Source organism: Lagopus muta, chromosome 9 (genome assembly GCF_023343835.1).
Source record: "Lagopus muta isolate bLagMut1 chromosome 9, bLagMut1 primary, whole genome shotgun sequence".
Lineage (NCBI taxonomy): Eukaryota > Metazoa > Chordata > Aves > Galliformes > Phasianidae > Lagopus > Lagopus muta.
Window position 1 is genome coordinate 8,383,748 of NC_064441.1, and position 17,173 is coordinate 8,400,920.

Here is a 17,173-nt window from a genome sequence, read left to right on the forward strand (position 1 = left end):
AATCGCACAATTGCCTTTCATTTTTAATAGAGCCTTTGCATGGGCCTGAGGGGGAGGCTGTGGCCGGAGCTGGGGCGCACCTCCTGCCCTATGCTCTCTGCACAATCCCCCAGGAGAAGGGGCTGCTGGGACCTATTTGGGAGTGACTGCAGAACCAGCAACCTGTGTCTGGGACAAGTTCTGGCCTTTGGGCCCGGGAGACCTTCAGCCTCATGTCTTCAAATTGCAAATTCCATGTTATTATTGAAGTCTAGACTGAAAGCAGCCAGGACCAGCAGAGAAGACAGCCTGAAATAATTCAATCTTCTGAAGGGCTTGTTTTCCGCATTGAGGGTTTCGGTCCCAGGCGGTCTCTGGAAGCATTCAATGCAGTGACAGCGATGACTAACTGCCCCCTGCGGCCACCTCCCCACGGCCATGCAGCTTGTACCTCCTGGCATCTGCCTGGGCAGGGGGGAGAGGCCATTTCCCTGACTGTGGCATCGCTCTTCGTGTTTCTTAAGACCCCACAGCCCTGTTTCTGTTCTTGCCACTCGTTTTCCACCAGCTTTCAACCAAATGATCTTTCACAGGCGCAGTTTGTTTTCCCCACTGTGATCAGGTACTACTACAGCTGCTACTTAAAATTCCTTTTAAATACAGCTCTCCCCTGCTGCTCTCTGGTATTTGTTAGGGGGATTTAGTTGTAATTACATTTTAGCAATCTAAGCAAAAATAGCCTTGCAAGGCAAGGCTGAAATACTAGCTGCAGGCTCCTTTCATCCACAGTGCATTTAGCTCCTTGCAGATGACATCACTTAGAGCTTTAGTCCTGTTGTTTTGCCCAGCTGCGCGTCGTGTCCACCTCTGCTATTTCATGTACTCGCCCACTTCTTGCCTCTGATACCCTGTGTCTAAGCTGGGCTGATGAGTGCAGGCTTGCTATTAAATCTGAAAACGCTGCAGTCCTGCTGTGCTCGCCCTTAAATAATCATTGCAAGGAAAATGCAGAAGAGCCCTTCCCTGGGGCTGTTCTTTCCTTCCTGCTGTCACTGTGGTGGAGGTTTGGAGGAACCCAGGCACTGGTTCCTGTTAGTTGAGGAGTGAGCTGAGTCCTGCTAGTGTGAGTGGTGAAAAGATGGTCATAATTTGTTTGGGAGGGGAAGGAACCTGTCGTGCTCGAGTAAAGGTTTCACATGTTCATTCAGGAAGCAAGCCTGTGTAGGAGCCCCAGATCTGTGCTGAGTCATGACCTTCCCTGCTCACATCCTCAAGGCTTTGTCCACCCTTAAGCTTGCCCAGATCTCTGTGCAGCAGCCTTTGAGTAAACCACCAGTGCCTGGAACTCCTTCAAGCCATGGAGTCATTGCCAGGTCTTTGCTTTCCCTGGGCAGGGGATGCTGGGCTGTGCCAGGCTGTGAACTTTGGCTGTCTGGGTACAGGTAGTCACGTGGGGGCTGATGGCTGAGTTGGGGGTTCAGAGAATAATGGTGGGAGCTTATGGGGTGTTTCCAATCTGGAACCACGGAGGAAAACTGCTTCCTGACTCAGAAAGAGGTGAAAAGAGTCCCCGATTTTGGAGGTGGAGCAGGTGAGTAGTGGTAGGCAGGGGGAGATGTTGCCCTTATTAGTGCTTCTTGATGGGGCACATGCACCTGGGGTTGGTGCTGGGCTGGAGGAGATTTTTCCCTTTTGCAGCACATGCTGTGCAAGCTCTGGGCAGGGTGACCTGCAAAGTGTTCCTCCACCAGAGCTCATCAATGCTGCACCTCCTTAGGGAGAGAAAGCCCAGGGGCTGGGATGTGCCTAGTGCTATGGCTTAGGCAGCTGAGATCAGCTCCTGTCCCTCGTAGGGCTGGCGGCATTTGGCCAGGGCACTCCTATCCTTCCAGCCACCCTGGGCCTGGTGATAGGACATCAATGTGCATGGCTATGGGGGCACAGGGGCAAAATGAGGCCACGTTGCTGTGCCTCTCTGCTGGTGACACATACTGCCTGCCAGCGTTCCCAAGCTGGCTCCCGCACCCCCCCTGCCAGCAGGGACAAAGCTGCAGGTCCCAGGGGTCAGGGAGGAGCGGGGGGAGAGGGGACGTGACACTGTGGGGGCAGGGGGAAAGGACTGTGCTCAGTACATGAGATGAGGCACTGAAGTGCTGCTTGTAATAGCACCATCCCCAAAGAATATTTGGGTGCTCTGTTCTTTTCACTCAAAGCCAAAGCCACTTGCTGGAGCTTGCCAGGGAGCAACGGCAGCTGAATTGCTGTGGCTGGCATAGAAGTGGAAGGAGGAATTGCCTGTTCTCACCTGCAGCCCCATTGCTGCCCCATTGCCACCACGGCTGTGGGGATATGAGGGCCTGCGTTTGCCCACAGCGTTGAGGCTGTGGATTTGCAGGGGGCAATGTGAATCTCACTGCTGGCAGATCTTGCAGTGCATGGCCCATCAGATGCCCAACTCTGCTCTGGTTCCCCCTTCTCCCACCCCTCAGTGCCTCCATGGAGTGCTGCGTGGCTTAAAGGTCTGTATCACCGTCCCTGTCCCCAGTTAAGTGCGACCCTCAGGGTCATGCCAGGGCTGTCCAATGAGAGTAACCACACCAATGGGTACAAAGATGGTCAGGAGCTCATGAGACCACCACGGGCTTTACTTCTGCTTTCAGCACTACCACAGCCACCCCATGCTCCAGTCACCACTCTTGGCATTGGGAGATAGGTCTGGGGACCCCCGGATCCTGCCATTTGGACCTGTCACGGGGGCAGGTACGTCTTGGGGTCCCCAGGGAAGGGCAGGGCAGGCGCCTTGTTGAAGTGAGCCATGAGGAAAATGCCAATGGTGCCGCACACAAAGAGCGAAGCCATGATGAGGAAGCAGACGCGGTCGATCACTCTCCCCACCAGGATCCATTCCTCGTTCTCCTGTTGGCTCATACCAAGGTGATGATGAGGGCCTATCCCACCGCCCTCAGCCCTTCTGTGCCACGTGCCCCCAACTCACGCTGCTGAAGTCATTCTGCTCTCGCGTGGCATTGGCAATGTGGTTGCAGGCCTCAACGCACGCCCGGATCTCAGGGCTCGCCTCCTCCAGGCTCTGGCAGAAGTCCTGCGCACAGTTGTTCTCCAGGCCACGTCCTGCATGACCCAGCATCACTCAGTGCATTGGTAAGTGCCTCACATCCCTGCCCAGGTGCTACTCACTCACCAATCTTCTCCAGCACGGTTTTCATCAGTCCATCTCTCTCCTTCTGCTTCTCAAAGAGAAGCTCAGTCCGGGCTTTCCATAGCATGTACTCGTCGGCTTTCACCATCAGCCCCAGGGAACTGCGTCGCCGGGTGGCTGGCGGCGGCCCTGGGGCCTCCTCTGGCATGTGCATGCCCAGGTAGCGGGGCAGGAGGTGCAGCCACACCTGGGAACATGGACATGACCCCCCCCAAATTGCCCAGGTGCGATTATGTTCCCCCCGCTGGGGAGCATCCCATTAGGGTACACTCGTGCCCATGGGCAACTACTGCTCCCCAGTGTTCAGTAGCTTGGTGGTTCTGTATGGTCCCCTGGGGACGTGTAGGGGTCCCCAGTCTGCAGGGGGGACCAGAGATACTGACCCTATTTCCCAGGGGGCAGGAGAATGGAGACAGTTACCTGGCGCACCCTCTGCGACATGGTGTGAGTGTTGGGTGTTCTCAGTGAGACGTTGAGGACGATGACAGCATTCACCACAATCACCACTGTCACTACCATGAGGAAGGTCAGGTACCTGGGGAGGGAACATGGGGCCTCAGCAGGCAGTGCAACCACTGGATTACAAGCTGTGATAAGTCCATTTTGATACCAAAAGAAACTGGAGATTAGCAGGGGCACATGGACATGTGACAGCCCTATGCCAGCCCTGCACATGGAGGGATGGGATGTGGCTGTCTGTGAGCCCTGGTTCCCTCTCCCCTGTCTGCCTAGAGTATGGGCAGACTGGAGGTGGTTTCCACTTGCCCGTGGCACCTGGAGACCTGCTGGCGTGGTGCTCCCCATCCCCTTGCATCACTTACTTCCCGATGAGTGGCACTGCCTGGGAGGTCTCGGGCACCTTCTGGGCAATGAGGAAGAGAAAGACAGTCTGGGCCAGAAGGACATTGATGGACACGGTGCACTTCTGCCCCCCCGCTGAAAAGCAAAGGGTAAGATTGGTGGGGGACAATGGTGCAGGCATAACACTGCTTTGCCAAAGGGCTGCCATGCCCCAGCACTGACCCAACCAAGTTCTACAAGAGAGCTTAACTCTAAGGTGCCCAGAAATCCACCTCAAATCCCAAGTATAATACAATCATTAAGGCTGGAAAAGACCACAAAGACCATTGAATTCAGCTGTTGACCCATCACCACCATGCCCACTAACCCACATTCCTATTACTGCACTCTGTGCCCATCAGCTAGAGTACCTTTGGCAGGCAGAAAGTAGACCAGCACAGCCATGGAAGAAATGAGGACGCAGGGCACGATGATGTTGATGATGTAGAAGAGTGGCTTGCGTTGGATGATGAGGTAAAAGATCACCTGCTGGTACTGGATGTCATCTGGGGTGAAGCGCCCCGAGTTGATGATCTTCCGTGCAGGGCGGTGCTTGATGGCCCATTCTCCATTCTCTGCCATGCAGCAATGCCACCATTTGAGTCCCCACGTTGAAGTGGCACCAGGTGGGAGGAAAGGGCCATAGCCACCATAGAGAGCTGAGCACCCAAGGGTGCTCCAAAATTCCCCTGGGATCTGTAGGAGGGGATACCTGCAGCCCTTTGGGGATGAGTTATGTGCAGGGCTGGGAGTCCCCCATCTCCCTGCCACCAGGCAGCCGTGGGGAAGCCGAGCGTGACGCTTTATTAAGGCACGTTGTTTTCCCCCGCTGTCTGCAGGAGCGATAGATTTTTCCCAATCAAGATCGCAGCTTGGGCCGGTAATGAAAAAATAAATCTCGCTGCCCAAAAAGCATTTTGTTCCTTCAATATGCAATTAAAATGTGATGGAAAACGTCATCGTTTGGCCGTGACAGATACGTTCCCAGCATCAATCAAACTGCCAGGAGCAGCTCTCCGGGAGGGACTGCCAAGTGGTGAGTGCTGCGAGCCGGGGGGGCTGGTAAAACAAATCTCTCCCCCCCTGCTTCCTCTTCCACTAATAACTTAAGTGCCCGTGTAATGGCAAGGGCTGCTAACAGCCCCCGCCCTCTGACTCTGCCTGATTTCAGCAGCTACTGGCATTGGTGCAAGCTGTGGGCCATCATAGAGTGGGATGCCTGTCCTTGGAATGTTTGTCCTTGGGATGCCATGGGGAGATCGTGGGGTTACCTGTGAAGGCTTCAGGGTCAATGAAGATCCACTCTATAGTCTGGCCTTCCTCCACTGTCAGCAGCAGGTTGATTTCGTTCGCGCTGTAGGTCTGGGACCTGGGGAGGGGCAGAGGGATGGCACCAGTGAGAAAGTAGCAGTTGGAGGTTGCCCGCAGCAGAGGTGTTAGAACTCAACAGTCTTTGAGATCCATTCCCCTCTAAGCTGTTCTATGAAAGTGACACTGTATCATGCCGGTCACTCTTGTCCCTGTTGTATGGGAGTTTAACTGGGCAAACATGTCTCTTGTCACCCATGGTTAGCCAGGTGCCAGGTCAATGGCACTCACCCATTCTAGGACTCATTGAAAGATGCCCACTGTGGAGCAAATTGGGATATCTCACATCTGTCCCTATGGGACCACCCCCAACGCCACAAGCTGTGCTCACTGGAAGACCATGGTGCAGTTCTGCCAGTCAAAGGGGAAGTAAGTGACGTGGATGGAGCAGGAGCTGCGGTAGATGGCGGGGGGCAGCCAGTAGATGCTGCCATCAGGGTACACCAGCACGTTGGTGTAGAGTGTGATCTCGAATGTCCCATCGATGCTGGGGGGAAAAGAGCAGGTTCAACTCCAAAGTGAGGCCAACCACTGGTGGGAAAGTGTCCCTGCTGTACCCTAGCATGGCCTCACTTGTTCTCCAAGACAATGTCGGGCAGCCAAACCATGGTGGAGGGCACCCGCAGCTGCTGGATGTCATCGTATTTATCAGGGTCCCACCGCAGGCGATAGTCAGACCATTGCTGGAGAAGGGGAGCAAAGTGTGGGAGTCATGATGCTCCCTGGGGCTGCCCCAAAAGGAGCATCCACAACAAGGAGTGTAGGTTATGGTGCCAGCCCACCACAAATTGCCATCAGGGGTGATCAGGGGGTGTCCTGCCTGAGATCTCACCATCTCGATCCAGACATTGGTGGTGAGGGTCTCCTCCCGCTCATTCTGACAGGGAAGGAAGGAGGGAGGCACCTTTAGCTCCACCATCCCATCCCACCAGTGCCACCCAGCTCCAGCAGCATCACCCCAGCACCCCAAATCCATAGTGCTGAGGGAGTCTCACCAGGGAGATGAGGTTGGTGAGGGTGAGTTTGAGGGTGACGTCAATGACCTGGTCCCCACGCAACGCTGGGCGCAGGTGGCGATTGTAGTTGGTCATCAGGTCCTGGAGCAACTTCTCCTCCTGATTCCTGCAGCTTATGCCTTAGGGTGAGGGCACCCCAGGAGGGGACGGGAAGCTTAGTTCTGCCCTTGGGGCAGTACTGATATGGCTGGGGGCGTGCATGGGGAGGGGGTGAATGTAAAGCCTCGGTGGTGTGCAAGCAGGGCATGGGGACAGCACACATGGGACAGCACACAATGCTGTGCACCCACGGGTGACAAAACCCCGGGGAAAAGGTGGTGGAAGGGGACACCAGGGACTCTTCAGCCTCCCCTCTCCCCGGAGCTGCCCCTCTCCCTGGGGTGGGCACACCTTACCTGGCAGGGCACAGAGGACGAGGAGGAGGAGATCGGAGCAGCGCATGTTGGAGCTGCAGGCGCAGGGCTGGGGCTCTGCTCAGTCGCCTGCGCACCAGCGTTCTGGGCCTGGCGCCCACTGGGATGGGACAGCTGTCCCTGATCCCATCAGCTGTTCTCAGCAGCAATGAGGGATAAGGGAGGGGTGAGTGACAACCCACGTCTCCCCTTCTGTGCTGGTGGGGTGATAGCAGTGTGCTGGGAAGAAGGGCTGGATTTGGGGTTGGGGACCAAAGGAGCTCCATGCCTCAGTTTCCCCATATCCCCTGCAGTGATGTGTATAGTTTCATAGCAGAAATCTGCAGCTATGTGTGCACTCTTGCAACCACCCCCAGCCAGTGCTTTGTGTCCCCCTTAGTGGCCACTAGTGGTCCCCAGGGTGGGGAAGTCCCCAGCTCGGTCTGGGGAGCAATGCCTATCCCAAGGCTATGAGTCCCATCCAGCCCCATGTCAGTGCATTCCTGGCTTAGAGGAGAGGATGTGACAGCTGTCCTGGGCCCCCACCGGTATGGGGACATCAGCTGCGTCCCTTGAAACCGGAGCTGTGCAGGGAAGGAGGCACCCTCTGGGAGCCAGTGGGGCACTGAGCGATGGGACACTTGTGGGTCTGAATGGGGGTTCTGAGTCCCATTTAACCACCAGTTCTGCACCCCATATTGTGAAGCACCCAGCTTTATTTCTCCTAGCCGCAGCAGGTAGGCAGGAAGGAGTGGAGGGGCTGCCATAAAGGACCCTACCCCCACTCTCAGGGCTGCCCTATATGTAGCGCTTGTTCTCCTCCCGGTAGTCGAAGGGGTCTCCAGAGAAGGGCAGTGGTGGTGGGTGGTTGTAGATGCCCATGAGGAAGATCCAGAGAGTGCCCACCACTAGCATGGGGGTGATGAGGAACAGGCAGAGGCGGTCCAGGGTGCGTGCCACACGGTTCCAGTTGTCCTTCTCCTGGGGAAGGAGCCAGGAGCAGAGCATGGGGAGCCTAGGGATCCCACTCTGCCCCATCATTCCCCACTGTGCCCATGGTCCCCACCTCATTGTAGCTGTTTTTCTCCCGCATATGCTTGACAATGAAATTGGCCTCATCCAGGGTAGGTTTCAGGTGATCATAGAGCTGCTCCTCGCTTGTGGCTGCTGGTGCAAAGCCTGGGGACGGGATGACCCTGAGCTCCCAAGGACAGCAGCCACCCACCCCATATCCCCACATTCCCACAGGGGGGCTGAGGCTCACGGGCAGGGGTGACACGGCTGGACAGCCCATGCCTCTCTGACTGCTTCTCAAACATCAGCTCGCTGCGGGACTTGACGCTGTAGTACTCCTCTGCCTTGGCAATGTACCCGGCCGAGCTGCAGCGTCGGATGCATGGGGCACCTGCTGGGCTCTCAGCTGGGTGTGACATGTGCAGCAAGCGGGGCAGGATCTCCAGGAACACCTGGCATAGGACATGCCACCGTGTCCCCACTTTCTGTCCTCAACTAAGCATACAGCTGCCTGCAGTAGTACAGATCGGACACCCCGGTGCCATGACGCACAGTGGCTGCCCTCCCTTGCCCATCACCCCTTCACCTCTTTGACCCAATCAGACATGATGTGAGTGCTGGGGGTGCGGAAATGGAAGTTGAGGACCACGACGCAGATCACCACCACGGCCGTCACCAACAGCATGATGAACAGAAGGTACCTGTGGGGGTGGAGAACACAGATCTGGGGCTGGTATAGTTGCAGGGGTCTGGGGAGATGCAGAGCCATTCTCTGCCACCCTGGGACTGTGAGATGTGCCCCAAAACTCACTTGCCAATGAGGGGGATGGCATGGGAGGTGGCAGGCAGGCGCTGGGAGACCAGCAGAAGGAAGACAGACTGGGCCAGGAGCACCGAGATCACCAGAGTCATCTTCTCACCACCTGGAGAGCAGAGGGTGCCGTCCCATGTCCCCCTTCCCAGTGTCCCACCCTATATTGCTGCATATAGGGCTTTATGCTCCAGGGGTAGCCTAGGGTCCCATTTGGGTTATCCCATGCCCTGCCCAGGGGTGGTTGGATGGTGTCCTGCACAGAGTTGTCATAGTGCTGTGTTGGACATTAGGGTATCCACATGTTCCAGGATAGGTATGGGACTTGGGTGTCCCCATGCCTAGTGTAGGTGCCACTCACTGTCAGCAGGCAGGTAGAAGACAAGGATGGCCATGAAGGCAATGAGGACACAGGGTGTGACGATGTTGATGACGTAGAAGAGTGGCTTGCGCTTGATGATGAGGTAGAAGGTGATGTCCTGGTGCTCGCTGCTCTCAGTGGGGTAGCTGGGGTGGATGTTCTTGCGGGCCGGGCGGTGGATGATTTCCCATTCGCCATTTTCTGTTGGGACACATGGGACAGCATGGGGGATCCTGAGCCCCGTACAGGATGTCCCACTGACCCAGGACTCAGCAAGGAGCACCAGCGCTACCTGTGAAGCCTTCAGGGTCGATGATGATCCACTCCACCCGGTAATACTTTTCGGTCTCCGGGTCACTCTCTTCCTTCAGGTGCATGCTGATCTCCTGCGCATTGTATGCCAGTGAGCTGAAATGTGGTAGGATACAGGCGGTGAGGGTCTGTGCCTACCACTTTGTCCTCTCTTCCCATCCGCTGGCACAACGATTGGGAATGTGCCAGACCCCACACCTGAATTTGAGGGTGCAGTTCTGCCAATCAAAGGGGAAGAAGTTGACGTTGATGGGGCAGGCGCTGCGGAAGATGGCGGGGGGCAGCCAGTAGACATAGCCGGTGTTGTAGACCAGCACGTTGCAGTAGTAGGCGACTTCAAAGAGCCCGTCATTGCTGCATGAGAGAAACTGAGGTGATGGCAAGGCAAGGGAGAGCCCTGGGCACTGAGCACAGCTCTGGCTGAAGATGCTTGCCCAGGGAAATTGGGGAGGTGAACCAAGCTCTGCTCACTTGTTCTCCAGGACTATCTCAGGGAGCCACAGCATCTCTGGCAGCAGGCGGAGCACGTCGACACCCCCGAATTCAGATGTGTTCCACTGCAGACGGTAATCAGTCCAGCTCTGGTAGGAGACACGCTTGGGTCACCTCACCATGACCACGCCAATGGCACCCCTTGCCCATGGGTTTGGCATGGGGATGACGGTACTGAGAGGGAAGAGGGGTCTGGGCAGGACTTTGTCAGTGACGGCCCCAGTCCCCTCAACCCCTCCTGTCCCTACTCACTTGTTCGACCCATACGTTGGTGGTGAGTGTCTCGTCCACCTCTTTCTGCAATAACGTGGAGGACACTGAGATGCCATGGCCATACCCCCTGACCAAACCAAGACCTTCAACCCAAGGCAGCCCTTGGAGTACAACTGCCCACTGGGGCTCACCAGTGAGATGAGGTTGGAGAGGGTGAGGGCCAGGTAGACATCCACAACCTCGTCGGCAGAGGCAACGGGGCGCACCTCCTTGTTGTAGCCTCTCTCCTCAAAGAGGTAATGGATGAGCCGCTCCTCCTGGTTAACACAGAGCCCACCTGGGGGGCTCGAGGTCAGGCAGAGGGGTTGGGCAGAGGCAGACAGAGGGTATGGGTGCACAGTGTGTCAATGCCATGCAAGGACAGGGAGATGGGCACCCAGATGTGGTGCGTGTGCACAGGAATGGCACACTTATGAGGACACATACACATGCACGGACACAAACACAGGGATATAAAAACACATGGATATAGAGCCATGTAGGGACAAACTAGTACAAGATGCCAGTGCAGAAGCCATGGCATTGGGCATGGGGGTAGGTGCACACATGGACATAGACTAGGACATATAAGGATACGCGTGTGCTCATATGGGACACAGACACCACCACCCCAGCCCCAACCTCACTGCAGTGACCCAGGAACCCCCAGCATCCTTGTACCCAAACCCCACGGCTCCGCTCACCCGACAGCACCAGTGCCCCAAACAAGGCCAGCAGCACTGCCATGTCCCCCATGCGGTGCCTGCGGTGCCTTCGTGCCGTGCCAGCTTCTCGCCACCTCCCTGCTTGGCCTGCCTGAGCGGATGTCCGGCCGCAGAGATGGATGGTGCCAGGTGCTGGGGGGAAGGCTGCCGGCTCCGGATACCCACTCTGGCCCCCCTGCTTCCGGCACCCCCACGCCCAGAGAAGGGAGACAGGCAGGAACAGCTGGGCTCACCACCCCTCAGTGCCATCTTGTCACCTGAGTGCTTGGAGGAGCAGTCCCTTCACTGCTCAGCAGATGCTACTGGGAGACGTGGAGGTGCTGGCACCTAATCAGTGCCTATGGCACATGTGGTCTGACACTGGTGTGAGTTTTGGTGAGGGTCCTCACTGGGGTGGCACAGGGTGCTGTTCTCTGGGGTGAAGAGTGCTGTGAGTGGTGAGTACACAACCTTCCCCCCCCCCTCCCCCCCCCCCCCCCAGTGCCAGGGGAAGGACCTGAGGATGGGGGATGTTTCTTGGGGGTGGGAAGTGATGGGGGGTAACACGGGTGTCACATCCTGCTGATGCCCACCTCACTGGCACCGCTCGGCATGTCACTTGTTTCATCCTCACCAGCTACCAGAAAATAGAGCCTTTCTTTATTGAAAAATAAACCTTTCTCTGTACAAATAAATAAGAGGTGTGCATGGGGAACAGGAGTCATTCCTCATCCCCTGCCAGCACCCCTAGGTTTTCAGAGCCTCAAGTGCCAAGGCCACAAGGCCAGGCATGCTGCGTGCCAGCGAGTCACTCTCCAGCCCCACCAGCCCAGCAAAAGCCGTGGGCCGGCCGCCCACCGTGGCCCGCACCTGCGCCCGGTACAACCCCTTGGTGTTTTTGGAGCTCAGGTCCACCAGGATCTGTAGGAGGAGGAAAACGCTGTTAGCCCCACAGCTGGGGAGATATTGCCATGCTGCCAATAGCACTGCTCGCACCTCCTGGAAGGTCATGGCCAGATCTGGCTCTGGCACCTGCAGCACCCAGGCGTAGAGCTCCTGCACCACGCCAACCCGCAGTGCAGAAGCATTGAGGCCGGGGCAAGCTGCAACTGGGGGGAAATAGGAGAGAGATGGAAGGGGGGTGTCAGGGGTTGTGCGAGGGCACTGTGCTGCAGCCAGCCTCAGGCTGGGGTGCAGTGCTGGGGTTGGATTTGTCACCATCCCCATAGCATCACATAGCACAGGTGCTGCAGGGTGCTTACCTCTGCCTGTGCCTGCCTCCTCCCCCTCTTCCTCCAGCCCTGGCATTGTGGGCACCAGCTCTCGTTTCTCTCTGTGCACTGCCCCTGCATGAAAACATAATTGGTGATACTCTCAGTTGGCACTGCCTGGGCATGGAGCTCAGTGCTGGATATCCCCACGCTCCACCAATCCCATATCTAACCAGCCCCGTACCCTACCAAACCTCCCCCCCAGGGCTCACAGTTCTGCACAAGGTTCCCAACTGGCTCTCCAGTTGGCTCTCTGAGTGCCTGCATGGCCTCCAACGGTGTGTCAAGGTCCATCTCTGCCCGGAGCTGAGTGAGGAAGGCTCTGCCCTGTCCCACCAGCTCCTCCACCAGCTCCTCACCCTGCTACAGGGAAGGGGAGGGGGACAGTGCAGACAGTGGGGCACCCATGGGGTGCTGCAGGGGTATGGTCCCTGCTGGCACCATCATGGGGGCAGTGCTCCACTCAGCCCATTTCTCTGCAAGTACCTGTAAGAAGAGCCATGTCTCCTCAGGGAGCTGCTCCCCATCTGGGGTGGGTGTCAGAGTGCTGCCCCCCACTGTGGCCCTCAGAGCCTGCACCCAGTCCTGCAGCCGCGGCCCCACAGACCCAAAAAACTCCCTGAAGGTGGGCAGCTGCCTGCAAGCACAGGAGGGTGAGCTCAGGTGGGTGCCTGGTGCCACCCATCCCCTGGGCACTGCCACCTCGCATGCACCCCTGGTGGGTCTAGGGAAGAGCAAGACTCTGCTGTTGAATGCAAGAAGCCATATCAGTGCTGACCTCCTCAAAACCTGTCCCCTCTTCTGCCACAACCCATGATGCCCACACATCCCCCTTTACCTGTGGGTTGGTCTCAGGGGTCCCTCAGATGTGGGGTGCTCGACCATCACTGGGTCTGCAGAGACAAGCAGGAGGGACAGGGTGTCAGGCGGACCAGAGCAGGGTGTTGGTCTTCCAGCCATCAGCACAGGGGTGGCACATCCCCAAAGGGAGGCACAGCCCATGTGGGTACCTGGGGCACCTCTACGGATGCGGACAGGGAAGAGATGGCCATAGATCTTGCCCAGGAGCTGGGGCAGGGTGCGGGTGAGGAAAGAGAAGTCAAGCTGGTTTCGGATAAAATCCCCAGCACGGCGCAGGAGACCCACCAGGGTCTGGGCGTAGGAATGCAGCTCTGTGGGTTCAGCAAGAGAGCTGTGTCCCCAGCCCCATGCCAACCCAGCTCAGTCCCCCAACCCTGTGCTATCACTTCATCTCACCGCATCGCCTCATCCGGGCACGGCACGTCTCATTGGCAAGGTGGGTGCAGCTGGCTTGGCCTGGGGCAGCCCGGCAAGACCCCGCATAGAAGGAGCAGAGACGGGTGTGCTCGAGGGGCTGCTGCTCAGGGGGCAGCTGGGACATGGCCAGCAGGTCAAAGCAGCTTGGCTCCCAGCTGCCAGGAACAGCTGCAAGGGCACAGTGCTGCTGTGAGATGCTGAGCCCCCTGGGATGTTACCCCGTGCCCCACACTGGCACTCACGGTCCATCTGCAGGCTGAGCCAGTCGGCAAAGGCAGCCACGCGAGTGTAGACACCTGGCTTACCCCGCTCACCACAGCCATCACCCCACGAGGTGATGCCATACAGGACAAAGCGGTGCGAGGAGGGGTCCTGACACACCAGTGGACCACCCGAGTCACCCTGGGGGGGGGACAGCTGCACATCAGGCCAAGCAGGACAGGCTGTGTGCTCACCCCATGCCCAGGGCACTGCCATGTTGTGGGTTGGCATTACCTGGCAGGAATCGATGCCCCCAGACAGATATCCGGCACAGAACATGGCGCTGGTGAGCAGCTCTCTGCCCAGAGCTGCCCGACACGTCTCCTGGCTGAGCAGGGGCACCTGTGCCTCCATCACCACCTCGGCCGATGGCCCCTCTGCCAGGCAAGGTGCCCATTACGGGGTATCCCATGCTTGGAATGCCCACCTTTGGCTTGGTGGCTCAGCACCGAGCGCAGACCCCATGGGTGCTGGGTGGCGCCTACCTTCATACAGGGACCCCCAGCCTGCAATGTGACAGGGGGTGCCGGGGCTGGGCTCGGTGGTACCGCTGGGCAGGCACACGGGGCTCACGGTGCCTGATGGTGCCAGTGGCTCCGCCAGCTCCAGCAGCGCCAGGTCCCCATGAAACGTCTTGGGATTGAACTGAGGGAGGTGAAGGGAGTGTAAGTGAGGAGTTATGGGGAGCGTAGGAATGATCTGGAAGTGCCCACCTCCACCAACCTTGGGGTGAGGCACGATGCGTCGCACAGGCACTGCCCGCTCCCCAGGGTCCGCCTTGCCCAGCTCGTGATCACCCACCACCACCGTCCATGCCAGCTCATTCTGGTTCCTGGCACAAGGATGGAGAGCAGCGATTTAGGCTGGTGAGACAGCAGCGCCGCCCCACACCCCCATCCCCACACCATACCCGTTGAAGCAGTGGGCAGCAGTGAGGGCCCACGTGTGGCTCACCAACACCCCACCGCACACCAGCTCCCCGTGCAGCCGCACCGACACCAGCCATGGCCAAGCCCCGCGCCGGGCTGCGCTGCCGCCCATGATGCGTCCTCGTGGGGCTGTGCTGTTGGTGGAGGGGTCCGCCCGGCTCCCGCAGAGCTCTGAGGGGATAAAGCTGTGAGGAGTGTGGCCATGGAGGGAGGGGGCAGCGGGGGTAGGACGCGCTGTCACGCCTCATCGTGCTCACGGAGGCGAGCGGGCGGTGGGCCGGGGGCACCCCGCGGGCCGGCAGCTGCCGACGCTAACCTCTGCCCCCGGCACAGCGTGGGGCTGGGGGCTGTGGGGGTGGCGGGGGCTGCTGTCCCCGGCTCACCTGGCATCGTTGCTGCTATGCTGGGATTTGGGGCTGCCTTCGCCAGCACTGTGGAATGAGTTGGTGTGGTGGGTGGGGGCCATGTGTCCGCTGCCCTCAGTGTCGCACGATGTCCTTGTTGTCCCCAATGGCTCTGTGTCCCCAGTCTGTACCCCCAGTGTCCTGTCCCATTCCAGATCCTCCACCCCTCAGTGTGTCTGTGCCCTCGATCTCTCCATTCCACCCCATATTGCCCTGTTCCACTTCGATCCCTCTGTGATCCTTCCAGTGCTCCATCCCACTTCTGAACTCTCATTTCTCATCCCACCTCCTCCCCTGTATCATCTCCAATGCCCCATCCCCATTTCCCCATCCCTCCCAAAACCTCCATCCCACAGATCTCATCTGGGCCCCAGATCCCTCCTTCATCCCCAGCTCTTTTCCTCCTAATCCCACTCATGTTCCCAATCACCCCTCAATGCCTCCACTCCCATTTTCCCATCCTAATGCTTCCAGCCCACAAATCTCACTCCACATTCCTCTTTCATTCCCAGTTCTTCTTTCCCTCATTTCACCACACAATACTCCATCCTCCAACCTCCCTCTCCCCTCTCACCCCATCACCCCCCCAGCCTCCCCCTCCCATCCCATCCCACCCTCACTGCCCCATATGCCCTCCAGGCAATCTGATGCCTCATTTGTTATTGTAGGGTCTCCCCTTTCCAGGAGATGCCCACTCACGGCACTCCTGGAGGCGGTGCTGGCAGCGCTGGGCACTGAGCAGGGTGCAGGCAGGCTGAGTGCCCTGGGGGGGGCACAGGCGCAGGTAGGAGGCACACGCCTGGCTCAAAGCCCAGTGGCGTTGGGGCAGTTCGGGCAGATCCTGGGCATCCAGCAGGGCCTGGCAGCTGGGGGGCACGGCAGGGGGCATGGCAGGGGCTGTGGGGACAGTGAGGTTGTGGGCATCCCCACGTCCTCATTGCCCCCTGCCCCCCCCTGCCTGGGTCATCCCAGGGTGGGTGGGGATGAGGCATGGTGGGGCTGTTCTGTTTTGGTAGGGTCTCCTGAGTGGGGTAGGATCTCAGGGTATGTTCTGGGGGAGTATTTGGGGTGGGAATAAAGGGTCTGGCAGTGTTTTGGGTAGGGCTTCAGTTTGGGTAGGATCTCAAGAGGATGGGGATCTGCTTGGGTAGGGTCTCCGGGCAGTGTTTCAGTAGGGTCTCTAGCAGAAAGGGCACTGTTTTGGTAAAGCCTATAGGGCTGGCAGCTATGGGGGATATTGTCTGGGTAGGATCTATAAGGGATGGGGTAGGGCTGCGGGGAGATGAGACTCACGTGGGCAGCTTTGGGTGATGTTGGCACAGGGAGGGAAGAGGCAGGGAGCACAGAGCCCACAGGCACCCCGTTGCTTCTGCTGCTCAGCCAGTGCCTGCTCCAGTGCCAGCAGCGCGCTCCTCAGTGCCGCTTCCAACACCAGCGTCCCCCGGCTCGACAGTGCTGCAGGGGGCTCACTCAGAACACTGTGACGCCCTCCCCCCCCCAAAAGCCCCCAGCCTACCACCCATGCCCCAGTATCTCCATGATAGGCATTAAGTGGGCAAAGGCTCTGGCAGTCCCATTGGCATTGCTTGGGGTGATGTCACCTCCCCATGGGGTTGGCACAGGAGTGGGTGGAGGTGGCATGGATGTGATGGGGAGCTGAGCATCCTCTTTGTGCCACCCCCTAAAATAAAATAATAATCCCAGCTCCTACAGCTTCCCCCTAAAAACCCTGCCCAAATGATGCCCACCGCTGGCACTGACCTTGCAGGACGCTAGCTGGCATGGGGTACAGCCCCTGGCCCATGGGAGCACCCCCAGCCAGCTGTAGGAGCAGCAGCATCACGGGGGAGGACAGGTGGACCATGGGGACAGCACCCCACATCCTCTTCCCTCCTTGCTCGATCCCAGCCAGGCAAAGGTTTTAGGGTGTGAGCCCTAAAGTGCCCGAGGCGGGCGAGGAGGCGCGGATATATACAGTGCCCCCCGGGTGGTGGGAGGAGAGAGGGGCCAGGGGAGCACAAACAGGCGAGTTCATTAATGTCGCGCCAAGATGCCAGCCCAGAGGGGGGGTCCGGGCTTGGGGACGCAGCTCGGGGCCTCAATGCTGCCTTTGTTCGACGGGGCCTCTGGGCGGGCAGCATCAGACGGGCGCTGCGCTCCGGCGCTGCCCGCGGCCCTTGATCATTTTCACGCCAATCTCGGCCCCGCCACCCTCCTTCCTCCCCAACGGTGCCCCCCGAACTCGGCCCCGGGCCCCGGGGAAGGGGCAGCT

General features: G+C 58.5%; 3 protein-coding genes across 3 annotated transcripts; all 3 read right to left on the minus strand.

Moving 5' to 3' along the window:
* Positions 1–2,663: 2,663 nt before the first annotated feature.
* CHRNG (cholinergic receptor nicotinic gamma subunit) lies at positions 2,664–6,893 on the minus strand. Its single transcript, XM_048954905.1, has 12 exons — positions 6,816–6,893; positions 6,400–6,526; positions 6,237–6,281; positions 5,978–6,087; positions 5,736–5,891; positions 5,308–5,405; positions 4,408–4,611; positions 4,018–4,132; positions 3,617–3,731; positions 3,179–3,383; positions 2,975–3,108; positions 2,664–2,895 (listed from the first exon to the last, which is right to left on the minus strand). The coding sequence occupies exons 2-12, from the start codon at positions 6,493–6,495 to the stop codon at positions 2,728–2,730; spliced, it is 1,446 nt and encodes a 481-aa protein (XP_048810862.1). The 5' UTR covers positions 6,496–6,526; positions 6,816–6,893; the 3' UTR covers positions 2,664–2,727.
* A 717-nt stretch (positions 6,894–7,610) lies between these two features.
* CHRND (cholinergic receptor nicotinic delta subunit) lies at positions 7,611–10,999 on the minus strand. Its single transcript, XM_048954880.1, has 12 exons — positions 10,759–10,999; positions 10,207–10,352; positions 10,055–10,099; positions 9,782–9,891; positions 9,509–9,664; positions 9,291–9,406; positions 8,999–9,199; positions 8,638–8,749; positions 8,413–8,527; positions 8,077–8,278; positions 7,879–7,991; positions 7,611–7,793 (listed from the first exon to the last, which is right to left on the minus strand). Exons 1-12 carry the CDS (start codon positions 10,808–10,810, stop codon positions 7,611–7,613), a joined length of 1,551 nt encoding a protein of 516 aa, XP_048810837.1. The 5' UTR covers positions 10,811–10,999.
* A 396-nt stretch (positions 11,000–11,395) lies between these two features.
* Positions 11,396–16,355, minus strand: PRSS56 (serine protease 56). The gene is made up of 17 exons (XM_048955220.1): positions 16,195–16,355; positions 15,601–15,798; positions 14,881–14,928; positions 14,479–14,668; positions 14,292–14,400; positions 14,054–14,213; positions 13,803–13,945; positions 13,550–13,709; positions 13,287–13,475; positions 13,040–13,201; positions 12,868–12,922; positions 12,516–12,666; positions 12,242–12,392; positions 12,021–12,104; positions 11,755–11,867; positions 11,629–11,679; positions 11,396–11,440 (listed from the first exon to the last, which is right to left on the minus strand). The coding sequence occupies exons 2-17, from the start codon at positions 15,788–15,790 to the stop codon at positions 11,396–11,398; spliced, it is 2,001 nt and encodes a 666-aa protein (XP_048811177.1). The 5' UTR covers positions 15,791–15,798; positions 16,195–16,355.
* Positions 16,356–17,173: the final 818 nt, after the last annotated feature.